The sequence below is a fragment of the Poecilia reticulata genome, linkage group LG20, assembly GCF_000633615.1.
Source record: "Poecilia reticulata strain Guanapo linkage group LG20, Guppy_female_1.0+MT, whole genome shotgun sequence".
NCBI classification, from domain to species: Eukaryota; Metazoa; Chordata; class Actinopteri; order Cyprinodontiformes; family Poeciliidae; genus Poecilia; species Poecilia reticulata.
The window spans coordinates 9,992,617-10,004,766 of NC_024350.1; the positions used below are offsets into that span (position 1 = coordinate 9,992,617).

At 41.6% G+C, this 12,150-nt stretch overlaps 1 protein-coding gene across 6 annotated transcripts in view; it reads left to right on the top strand.

The window, feature by feature from the left end:
* sema5a (sema domain, seven thrombospondin repeats (type 1 and type 1-like), transmembrane domain (TM) and short cytoplasmic domain, (semaphorin) 5A) overlaps positions 1-10,288 on the top strand; it is a 157,218-nt gene extending 146,930 nt beyond the window's left edge. For 3 of the 6 annotated variants that reach the window (XM_008438633.2, XM_008438631.2, XM_008438632.2), the window contains exons 18-22: positions 574-744; positions 971-1,126; positions 3,850-3,894; positions 4,628-4,839; positions 8,913-10,288. In XM_008438633.2, the coding sequence (XP_008436855.1) occupies positions 574-744; positions 971-1,126; positions 3,850-3,894; positions 4,628-4,839; positions 8,913-9,032 (704 nt within the window). In that variant the 3' untranslated portion in view covers positions 9,033-10,288. The other 3 variants (XR_536469.2, XR_536468.2, XM_017301956.1) reach the window with 3 other exon arrangements.
* The last annotated feature ends 1,862 nt before the right edge of the window (positions 10,289-12,150 follow it).

Genomic DNA, 12,150 nt, shown 5'->3' on the forward strand with positions numbered 1-12,150 from the left:
TCACTCTTCTTATCAGGAACGGCAGAGTTGAGTTAAATATGCTGAGGATCCTGCTTTCAAGCACAGTACAGTTACATGTGGAGTCGTGAAGCATTTGGAAGGAGTCTCCTTTCTTCTTTAACTCATCCACTTTGTGCAATAAACCCCCTGGTATGATAAAAGAAGCCACCATTGTGCTTCTTGGATGACCCTGACGTTGGCCTTATCAAAAATGGATGGACTAAACTTGGAAGCTTAGACGGTTTGTGTTTGGAAACCAGGCAATTTTAAAAGTAATTTTTAAACTAGGTGATTTTTTTCAGAGCAAAATAACCGCAGTCTGATATCATGCCAGGACCTTGTCAATGACAACATATTGGTGCCCTTGAACGAAACCAAAATCAAATGACTTAATTTCCCCTCTTGCTGGTCAAAATACTAGCTAGGTCTGAAAAATCAAATGGTGTGAAAATTACTTAGTAAAATTGACTGTTTCCTCCTGTTCTGTATTCGTTAACAAAAGGGAAACCTATTAATTTGAGTAAATCGCGCAATCTTTTCGCATTAAGTTTTTATAAAAACCTCTGGTTTCAGTGGACGGCAGTTGGTCCTGCTGGTCATCGTGGTCCAAGTGCTCTGTGACTTGCGGAGGAGGACACTACATGAGGACGAGGACCTGCAGCAACCCTCCGCCAGCCTACGGAGGAGACATCTGCCTGGGACTGCACACCGAGGAAGCACTGTGCAGCACGCAGGCTTGTCCAGGTACACACAAACATTTTCCACCTCTTAAGTGGAAAAAACTTGAGAGAGCTCCGATGCAGGCGGCGCTCCTTTCTGGGTCTGTTGTTTTTCTTTCATTTTTTTTTCTCAGCCTCTCGAAGGGCTTTCATGCATCACTAATGCACACGGAGTCATTCGGTGCGGCGCAGACTCGCTCTCAGCAGGCTGTGTGAGAGTGAGACAACGCTGCCATTGCTGTGTTTTCCAGAGAGCTGGTCCAGCTGGTCCGAGTGGTCCCACTGTGACTCCAGCGGCGCCCAGCTGCGAGTGCGTCACTGCGACGTCCTTTTCCCCACTGGAAACCAGTGCTCAGGAAACAGCAGCGAGACCAGACCCTGCTCCCCTGACTCCAACTTTATACCAGGTGATGGCACGCTTTGTGATGTCACTTACTCATTATTTAACACACATCCTGGGGAGCGTGAGGAGTGTACCCCACCACCAGCGCAGTGGTAATTCAGTTCGTTTTCAAGAAACCTGTGATAATTAAGTGCATTATTGATTTCTCGAAGCATGTTAGAGGTCAGGCTGGGAGATAAGTCAGCCTTTTGGGTTGAATTAGAAACATTCTGAAGAACAACTCCCCGAGTCCAGGTTGTGATTACATTGTGGGGTTTTTTTTTGTTTTTTTTCTAAAACCGAAGAAATGATTCTTTGATTACGTTGCTACACGTAAAAGAAGAAGTTTTACCGTTTCCATGACAGACTTGCCTTTGTTGCTTAGTGAGTGGGAGCCTTTCTAGTTTTGTCGTTATCATAAATTTAGAGTCACTCTAAAGTCGGTGCAATAAGCAAGGATAGGTGAAGAAAGGAGTGCAGAAAGAAAACAGGTGCTTACTGTTAACAAACTGACCCCGGAGGACGATTTATACAGTAAAGGAAGCAAAACCTTGGAAGATTAGATTCGGTTTCTTTCTTTGCAGAAGGCAAATGTGTTTCAGCTTTCTTCGTGACTCACGTCATACCAGAGAGACTTTGTTAGGACACTTTTATCGGAGGACATCGTCACACGGTATGAATGATTTTGGTATCGAGCACCATCCCACTGCAATGAGTGAAAAGTGGTCGGGATGATAAGACTGAAAGGGGGAATGAAAATAATAAGTGAGAGAGAGAGAGAGGACTGAAAGAGGGATGAGAAGAATGAAAATGAGATTTAAAGCGGGATGAAAAGGATGCGTCAAACGAAATTGAGTCATGTATGAGGCTGATGAGTGGGATGGAAAAAAGAGGTTGTAAAGAGGGATGATGAAGTTGAAATCCATAAAAATAGAATGTCAAGTGGGATGAGAGGAGAAAAGAGGAAATGAAGATGGAAGAGAAAATTTGGAAGATGAGGTAAGGAAGACAGGGAGGCCTCATTGGCCTTGTTCCCAAGCATAGTAATTAATTACTTTCAGGTGTTATAATGTTTACTTTGAGCCCCGTTTTGTTAGCTATATGTAGTGGAAAATGTTACATTTAATTATTCGCTCCATTAAACGAGGGCGTGTGTTACCGGGCAACTATCAAAGGATTTAAGCTTTAGATAAAATCCTCTTTTTTGCACCAGAAATCTTGATATTTTAGAACAAGTAATTATTTTAATGGCATCATTTACACAGATGAGCAGTTGACCTCTTTGAACAAGCAATAGTTGGCTCATAACGCGAGCGGCGCAAAGCATAAAAAGACTTTAAGTAATTGTCATTCAGTGAGGAACAGGAGAGCATATTTTTCCTTCAGCCCAATTTTCTTATGTCCAAACTGCTGCTTTCTCTGTTAACTTATTTTTAATCTGTTTCATCTTTGTAGTTCCAGCCTTTTGTCCAGGTTCAGTAAAAATTTGATTAGAAAGAATAATTATTTATTGATGGTCACAACTGAGTTTGATGAAAAGAAAAAAAAATTATTCACAGTTTTTTTTAAATGCTGAATGTTTAATTGGTGTAGATATTTTCCACTTCAGAAGCAGATTTTGTCAAGTTGTTCACAGTCGGGCCTCTTTATTACTGCAAACATACTTTTGTAGGCAAAATCTGTGGGATCCCCCCCGCTGCTGCCGGCCCAATCACATTCAACAATGCAGAAACAGATTCCTACTGGTAGCTGAGAGCAAAAACCTGCTGTTCGTGAAACCATCTCATTTTTCCTTTCATCGGGACTTCGAGGCTTTTAATTTTCACGGGGAAAAACTCGAGTGATTTGCAGATCCTTTTTCTGCTTTCCTAATGTCTTAGTGTGGCTTGGTTACAGGTGGCTGGAGCCGCACACCGGCAATAAATGTTAATCGTCCGCAGAGAAACGTAAAACCGAGCAACTTTTTTCCGTTTGATAAATCTATACCGGCTGCTTATGACAAAGAGCGGGACACGTTAAGGGACATAATCAAATTTAATCATGACGATAAGCTCCATTATATACTGCACACACCCTCCTGTCTTTCTCACACTGTTAGTATTGACATTGGCTCATGCAGGCATCTCCTTATTGACAGTCGGTAATGCTAGACACAGAAAAGAATTGATCTCTGCATCTCTTCTAAACAAGGATCATCAAAGCTCCTGCTTTCAAGGCGGCACGCTTGAGCTTCACATAATGCAACTGAGACACCAAATTATTGAAAAGCGATGGGGTGTTTTGGGGTTTTTTTTGCTTAAGTATTTTTGGTCTAATTCGAGTAACACAAACTTTAGATGAGGAAAGTAATTATGCGACAGAGCAAACATTTAACTGAACCCCATATTTGTAACCTTTCCGTATTAATTAAATAGGATATAATGCTCATTAGGAAATTCTACAGAATTACCCATCTACCTTTTTATAACCCCTATTCATCCCTTTTTATGGGAAAGGTAGTCCATTAGGCCTCATTACCAATGTCCTGTACTTCATTTCCTTCTAATGGGAACTGATACTTTCATAAACCACTCGAGGTGCCACAGCTTTGATTAGCTTTCGAAGTTTGAACGATTTTCCGCGTCGCGTTCAACACATTTTCGTGCTTACCTTCAGGAGAACAAGCCATCGGTGACAAACAACAAGGATGTGCGGAGGTGTTGTTGGTGCTAACGCTGCTGCTTTGTTGCTTTTCGTCCTCTCCTTCAGAAGTCTCCATCGCACGCTCCAGTCAGGAGGAGAGGCGCTGTGGAGGTAATTCTCATCTGTATGTGTGAGTGTGAAAGACAGAAAGAAGGAGGAAGGGTAGAGCATCTGGCATCTTGCATATTCTTGGTAAAAAAGAAAGAAAGTCTCTCCATCTTGCAGAGCTTTTGTTCAGGTTTTCAAGAAATGTGCTTTGTAAAGCTGTCGGAGGCTGGCTTTATGGCCTTTTTTGCCCCTTTGGTGTACATTCTCCCATTGCCTTACTTTATTTATTTATTTTAGGAAAGCTACAGTAAGTGTATCATCTATATGCAGCATATATCTGTTTTACTTAGCTTGCAGGATGCACTGCACAGCTGCTGCATGTAGAGTGGATTTTATTGGACTGGTTAAGCCCTCGCAAACATCCAAAATTGGCCAATTTTGAATTTGTACTTTTCCTCTCCACACGGTTTTGAATGCAGCCTTTAAAGACAGGAACCAAAGTCTCACACTGTCTCAGATGTTATACATAATGTCAAAACGAGTCAAAGACTTGACCCAGAGCTAGCGTATAAAGAGTCGACCTTAACTCGGTTTGTGTCGCCAGATTCACTGACTGGAATACGATTTCAATAAGAGGTAAAAGAAGTTATAAATATTAATAGCCCCCTTTTTAAGCAGGGTTTTATTGCAGAAGTGCCACTTATTACATCAATAACTATCTGAGCGGATGAATTATTTCACAACAACCCCCTTTTAGCCTCATGCTTATATGCCTCCCCATTCCTCCCCCTTTCAGATTTCAACCTTTTCCACATGATCGCAGTGGGTCTCAGCAGCTCCATTCTCGGTTGCCTGGTCACGCTGCTCGTCTACTCCTACTGCCAGCGCTACCAGCAGCAGTCCCACGACGCCACGGTCATCCACCCCATCTCCGCCGCCCCGCTCAACACCAGCATCACCAACCACATCAACAAACTGGACAAATACGACACCGTGGAAGCCATCAAGGTCTGTAGACGGACACGCTCCGGGTTCACCCCGGGTCACAATATGACAGATGTTCGCATAGAGGAAAAGATCAGTTTGGTCTAATCAGTGGATGTTAAACACCCCCTTTGAGTCAGTGAGCAGTAGCTCTGCTGCAAGTGTCAGCTGTGATTAAATACTCTCCTTACTGACTGTCACTGTCTCACCCCCTCCTGTCACTTGCTGACACTCTCTGCTAACGTAACAGGTAGGCGGCGGTGCGTTCATCTTCTCCACGTCTGTCTCAGTGTGTGAATCTGTTCCGTTTCTGGGGCGCTACACTGCTTTCTCTTAAAATCCCAGAACGCAATTAGCTGTGTGATATTAAATGTAATCGGCAAAGGTGCCCTGTGGCTAGATCAGCTTTTTGGGTTGTGATTCGCATCCTGAAGTGCAGATAGTCAGATGTATGAGGGCCAGTTAGAGTGGTCCAGCTCGACTCCTGGCACAAATAGCCTCTTATCCACTGACACATTCAGGCTGTTTGGCCAGAAATGGCCTGGTGATTAGCGCTTCTCCACAGGCACTCCATGCCCAGGCTAGGGCTCTATCTGTGATACAGGAGTGAAGTGTCTCGGTTTTTACCCACAAAAAAACCCCACAAACTTTTGCCAATTAAACAAATGCTTTCTTAACCAACTAAAACAGAAAAAGAACACATAATTGAATATGTTTTTGGGGGGGTTTTTTTCCAAATCACAAAGACCTAATAAAATCCATTTTAAAAATAACCTGTGCTTTACGTAACCACACTATCCTACCTAAAGAGAACGGTTTAGGGTGTAAGAGTAACGGGTTTAAGAGACACTGAGGTGCCAAGTATTTTAAGACAAAAAGTCATTTTTTTAATCCTAAAAGGAACTGGGAGTCAGTGGAAAGAGGCTAGATAAAAGTCAAACAGCCACATTTAATGGACGTGTGGTTAACAGCAGCAAATAGCACATTACAGAAGCCTGGTCAATTTGGGATACAAGCAAGAAGCACACATTTAAAGAAAATTGAAAGTAGACTGAAAATTTTGCAGGTCTTTGCTTTTGTCCAAACATGGTGATTTCCCCACACATACCAAAAATGAGGGAAAATTCCCTTGGCTAAAAAGGCAGGCAATTTTATTCAGGTTTTTATTATAGTTGACTTTATTCAGTTTTTTTTTTTTTTTTAAATAAACATGCCAAGTTTGCACCTTATACATTACTTGCGACCTTAAACTCACAGAGGAAGTCGTGAGTATCGGCGACATCAACTAAGTAAATACTTTGATCTCTGTTTGCAAACGCGCTTCCCGTATATGAGAATGTTTTGTAGCCTTGTTAAAGCTCCTTTGGCTCGGAGCAAACTTCTGTGAATGTAATTTCTTCAAGGGTTTGGAGACGGAGTTCATCTGTCATGCAATTAGAGTCAGGAGTATCGAGCATAATTCAGTTAGTGCAGTTGCAGATAGCGGCAGATATGAGTGTAGACAGTCGGTGTGAAGATGCAAAGGGAGCTGCATGACAAGTGAGTAATGAGTCATTTTCCAGCAGCACATTTTGCCTCCAACTCTCAATCAGAGAGCATAAAACAACCTTATGTTGCGGTGAAGTTTCAACTAATAAGTATGAAACACCATTACATGCGTCCTTTTAGCTATTATGCAAGTAAATGATGAACAGAAGATGTTGTTTTAGTTGGGGTTTTTTTTACTCAAGTTGCGTTACTCGTCATTTATCTGCACAAAACGTTAAACGCCCTTCATTGAGGTTTGCTGGAGGATTTAACTGCATTTTACAGCACTTTGAAAGAGAATTTGGCCGCATGCATATTTCTTCTGGTTTTGTTAATGCTGGACAAATCTAGGCTGAGTAAAGACAGCATGCAGTTGTTAAGTGACAACTTCATTTATTAAGGGAAGACCAATCTGGCTCACTGTGAAAAAGCAATTGCCCCCGTAAACCTAATGACTGGTTTTGCCACCCTTAGTGGTGACAATTCCTGTCACTTGTTCGTGATAACTGGCACCGAGTCTTTACAAAAGTCTTGGGCATCATCAAGATTCAGTTTGGTGAGTTTGCTTTTGTGTTTTAAAAAAGCAAACTAACATCAGGAAACAATCTTCCTGATTGTTTAACAGAATGCTGGGTCAGTCATCGCCAATGGTGACCCATATTGAATTATGAACTTTGATCTTTACTGTCCTCCTGGATGACTCATCTCTGAGCTCTTGGTGCAAGAAATTTACTTTTGAGCCCTTACTTTGTTTCTTTTCAGATCTTGAATTTCTTAATGTTGTTGTATAACATGTTGCTCGTATTAATCTTTAATCTACTTCATGATGTCAGAGAGGTTCTGTTTAAGTTTTCTTTAGACTTTGTGATTCTTCAGGCCCCATTTGTGGCAAGTAAAATCAGCTTTGAAAAAAAAACACGCTCAATCACAGCTATATTCGTATTTTATCAAGGTTTCGATGAGCTAAAACATTTATGTGTTCCAGAACAACAAAAACAGAAGAAATTTCTAACAAGGATACTTTGTCACAGCATTGTGTGTATAGTTAATTTTTCTAAGGCTGCTATTAAATAAGATATGGTATTTGCTTTCTTTTATTTCCTTTTTTTTTTTGAGGATGACTCTTGCCCGTTCCTTTCCTTCCTGCAGCCAGACGTGTCGGTACTCTTGCCTCTGGACGACCCTGCCATGCACCAGCCTCTCTCTGCTAACATGGGGGTGTCTATGCGTGGACTGGAGATTTTCTACTAACCAACCTCAACAACATCCTGCTTCTTGACTCCCCACTCCAACCAAAACCCCGACAACTCTTTGACCCCCGCCCCTCATCCAGTACTACTTCCTGTTCCCAAACGAGTCCTGCCCTTGCACTTCCTGTGGCACGTCCTGTGCGTGGCAGGTTGGGAGTACAGCACTCTAGTTTCTCTTTTTCTGCTCAGACCCCCTTTCATCCTTCCATCATGGCTGCCTCCCTTCTCTCTCCCAGCTTGCGAGAAGGCAGTGTATCCCTCCCCGTTTTTGTGCTTACATTTGCATGTCTGTTTTTTGTTTGTCCTTCATGTTATGCTGTATTTTTTAATTGATCATTTAATTGGATGGGTTGTAAAGGAAATATCGTTGTAAGGTTGGCTTATTACCTTCCTCTGTTACCTCTCTATCACTAACGGCGCATTACCATTCAGGCAAATTGTGTCTGCCGTACCAGAAACTCCAACTTAATCATTCTTAAGCCCATTATAATATGCTTAAAGGAAGAGGACAGAGTAGATGATGATGCAAACAAGCATTGCTGCACAGCTGTTTAAAGATAACCAAGTGGACACCTGCAGAGATACATAAGCATCTTTGGTGCTGCAGGAGAGCTCATTGCTTTGCCTTTGTCTGCAAATCGCATAATGGGAACACAGCAAAATATGAGGGTGTTTTTTTTTTTTTTTGCTCAGCACACTTGTCGGAAACATCCATCAGCTGTAAATGCAGCATCATCAAGTGTTCAATTACGCCGCCCCCAGGGGGACTCCCATCACACTTCCCACTACAACAGACTGCATATGAACACGTCTATTTGCCAAATTGTTGTACTGAGCAGCACATCAGAGGCTCGTTCTATGTTTACTGTGTCATGCAGGGACAGACAAGATGCCCCCGCCCGTCCCAATAGTTCTTCCTGATTGTTTAACAGAAATGCGACTCGCCTTTGATCGATTTTTATGGCTCTGATTGTCCTGGAGGACCGACAATCCGAGGGCCATAAAAACCGCTGATGCTGGGTATTAGAGATGACAGAGGTGGACATTCGGATGTGCATCAAAATAATTTAGCCCTGTGGTGACTTCTCATTTTTCCGGCCTGTTTGCAAATGCTCTGACCTTGCTCTGTGAAATGTATGTTCCATTCACCGAGCAGTCTCCCATTGATTTATGTTGCTCCTTTGGATTTACTTTTACCTTGCCATCTGGGCTGAATAATCACTTGATCCATATGTTGTGGGGGGGAAAAAAATGCCCATACTGACTCCTGTTCATTTCTCCTCTCCATCTATTTTTTTTTGTTCTTTTCTTTATTTGCAGGGCTTCAACAAAAACAATCTGATTCTGGAGGAAAGGAATAAGTACTTCAACCCACAGCTTGCCGGGAAGACTTATACCAATGCATACTTCTCCGACCTCAACACCTATGATGACTATTAACATCAGACTTCTATAGCGGAGATCATTACCCCTGTTGTCCATTTTGACCACTTCCCCTCTCCTTGTGCTTTGTATTGAGATTTGTAACACCTTATGTGGGATCCTCCCACGGTGACACTCGGTGGCAGCTGGTATGTAACGAAAACACAAACATTCTGGTGTTGCCAAAAGAGGGAAATGCCCACTTTCTCTCAGGTGCCTTGGGGTACACTTGGAAAAACCTGGACTCGCCAAGAGAAATGGACAGTTGGATCTTCAGTGCTGCAGGATATTTTGGGGAGTGACATCCAGTCTAATGTTTTTTGTTTTTTTTTTCCTGATGCCCCTAAGACAGACCTGTATTTGTAACGATGGGAAATGACCACAAATTGCTTTGCATGACTTCATCTGATGTGTTTGCTCTGCTGTTCCGTTGCAATTTGCATGATGGATCACATTCCAGGGTTCCAGAGACAGTTTGATGCCGTTATTGGCTACAGGATTCGCGTCAGAAGTCCTAAAACAAAGTCTGTAGGAATGACCGGTGGTTTTCACCACTCGCTACAACGGTAATGCCCCACCTGACAGTTGGAACAATGACCAACTCCAGTCGTAGATTCAGGATGTAGATATTTGATGTGTGTGGTCAACATTGGTTATGTTATTGTTTTATTTTTTTTGTTTGTTGTTTTTTGCTTTACTTCTTTTTAGTAGCTATAAAAAGTACAAGTTATAAATGTAAAGAAAAAAATTTTTTTTTTCCTTTTTTATGTTTTTGTACAGGAAATTACGTTTGATGCCTATGTCTAGATTTTCTATGCATTTACTCATTGTTTCAAGTGTGTAGAGTACATCTTTTAAAAAAGATAAACAACATTGTGTCCACATTTTGGCAATTGTTTGGGAGTACTCATAGCAGGTTGCCTCAATTTACCATTGCCATAGTACTTTTTATAAATATTTTGTAAAAGAATAAGGAAAAGAAACAAACATTGTTTTTGAATTTTGATAGTGTTCACTATTTTGTTGACTTCTGAGTCATGAATATGTGTTTGTGAAAGCAAAATGTTATTGGCATTAACTATACAGACAGAGCATACATAGCGAGTACTGTTTCTCTGACTCTCAGCTCCAGTGCTTACCCATGTACCGTAACTTGTTTATTTTCTTTTTTTTTTTTTTTATCTATTTGATTTGTTTTGGTTCAGTTGCAACTAACTCTTTCTTACATGTTTGCTTGTGATTTTGTGCATAAATTAAAATAGCTTCCTACAAAACTTGTCTACAGTGACTCACAGATTCAACGGTCTGTACTTCTTTTTTTGTAAAGTTTTGCTGGAAAATGATCTAATAGATGTTTATTTTCATTTAGGTGAAGATACCGTGTTTGAAGATAGTGACGTAAAACTTGTATTATCAACTTTGGTTCCCTGCAAAAATATTTCATGTAAACTTTAGTCATAAGTAAAAGCCACAAACTGTGACCTTTTATGCGACAGACCAAGGCAAACTCAACCCTAACTCCAATAGCACAGGCTCAGTTTTATCAGATAAAGTGGTCTGAATGTATTGTTTTCACATTTTGCCACAGATTTTCAAATCCATTTAAATCTAGACTTTTCACCAGGCCATTCTTTTCCATAAATGCCATATTTGTCAGTGCATTCTTCCACCAGAACCACCAGGAGTTTCTTGGCTGTTTTTTCTTTCTGATTGATTATCTTCTTGCCCATTCTGTCAATCTAAGTGGACAATTACATCTTCATAGGTTTGCCATATTCTTTTCACTTTCAGATGATGGAGAAATAAACTAATCCTGCAAATACACAAATTCACATTTTTATCCCTGACCTCTCCGGGGTATTCCTAGATGTGAAGAGTGCTGTGGTAAAGCCCAGCGTTCTGTAGCAAACCACTGAACAGCTCTATTTATTCTGAGATTAAGTTACACTCTGGTGGACTTTATTTACTAGGTAATTGACTTCTGAAGGCAATTAGTTGCCCTGGATTTGTCTTGTGATCAAATCTGAGTAATAGTATTCTAAATACAAGTTTTATTTTCAAACGGATGAAGGATGATTGTCAGATGCTTCTGCAGTGCCCTGTACGTTGTGGACGGTTTAACGTTCAATACCATAACATGATCAAACCCTCCACTTCATAAATCATCCAAATTCGGAGTAGTAAGATCCCCGTCCACCTTCCATTAAAGAGGATTTCAAGAGACGCCACAGTGACAAATGGACACAACCGCTGTGGAAGGATACCTGAAGGATACAAATGGTGCAAGGCGGCGTGGTGATGGTGTTAGGGGTGCTGTCTGAAGTCCAAACACTAATCTGTATGGCAGGGTGTAATACCCCACACTGTGCTGTTCCCCCATCAACCTTCAACCCGACATCCCATCTGTGTGCAGAGGGTAATGGAGGGCTGTTATTAATCACCCTGCTGTTTGGTTCCTCTGACTTCAAAGAATTAATCTCTTTGCCTTAACTTCACCCCCACTAAGGGAGTGTTGCACCAAAAGACACACAGGATGTTGACCGTGGTAAAGACTGGACAGTAGGTCAAGCTCTGCATGTGTGTGTGTGTGTGTGCGTGCGTGCGTGCGTGTGTGTGTGTATGTGCTGGGCAATTACTGTGTTAAAGGTTATGCATGTGGTTCTGAATATGAGCTCTTCCTTTACATTTGCACGTTGTGTTTTCACATTAAGACACTTGCATTTCAATACCGACTGAATCAAAGTTAAGACAGAATGCTCGGTAGCAAATATTCAATTTGTTTTGCTGACGCAATCCCAAATCCCTTACCTGACTAGAGCTGAAATGTCCCGTCACATTTTCATCTCTTGATGAATTTGGCAGCTCTCCGTCAGTCAGAAACGGCTCATTCCACCTTTACTGCAAGGTCAAGGGTGATGACTGACTTTTCTAAAGTGGCATTAGGGGACCGCTGAAGTTCACAGACAAAGGTCACCCGAGCAGAGTGTGCATCTGTCAGATCAACTGTACGCGCGAGTGCGTGCATGGACCTCAACAAGTGTCACGAGATGGACCTCGTTTTGTACTCCAGACTTAAAAATGGACATGTTGACCTTTGGCTCAGAACAGACTGCTGAATTTGAGTTTTGCAATACTC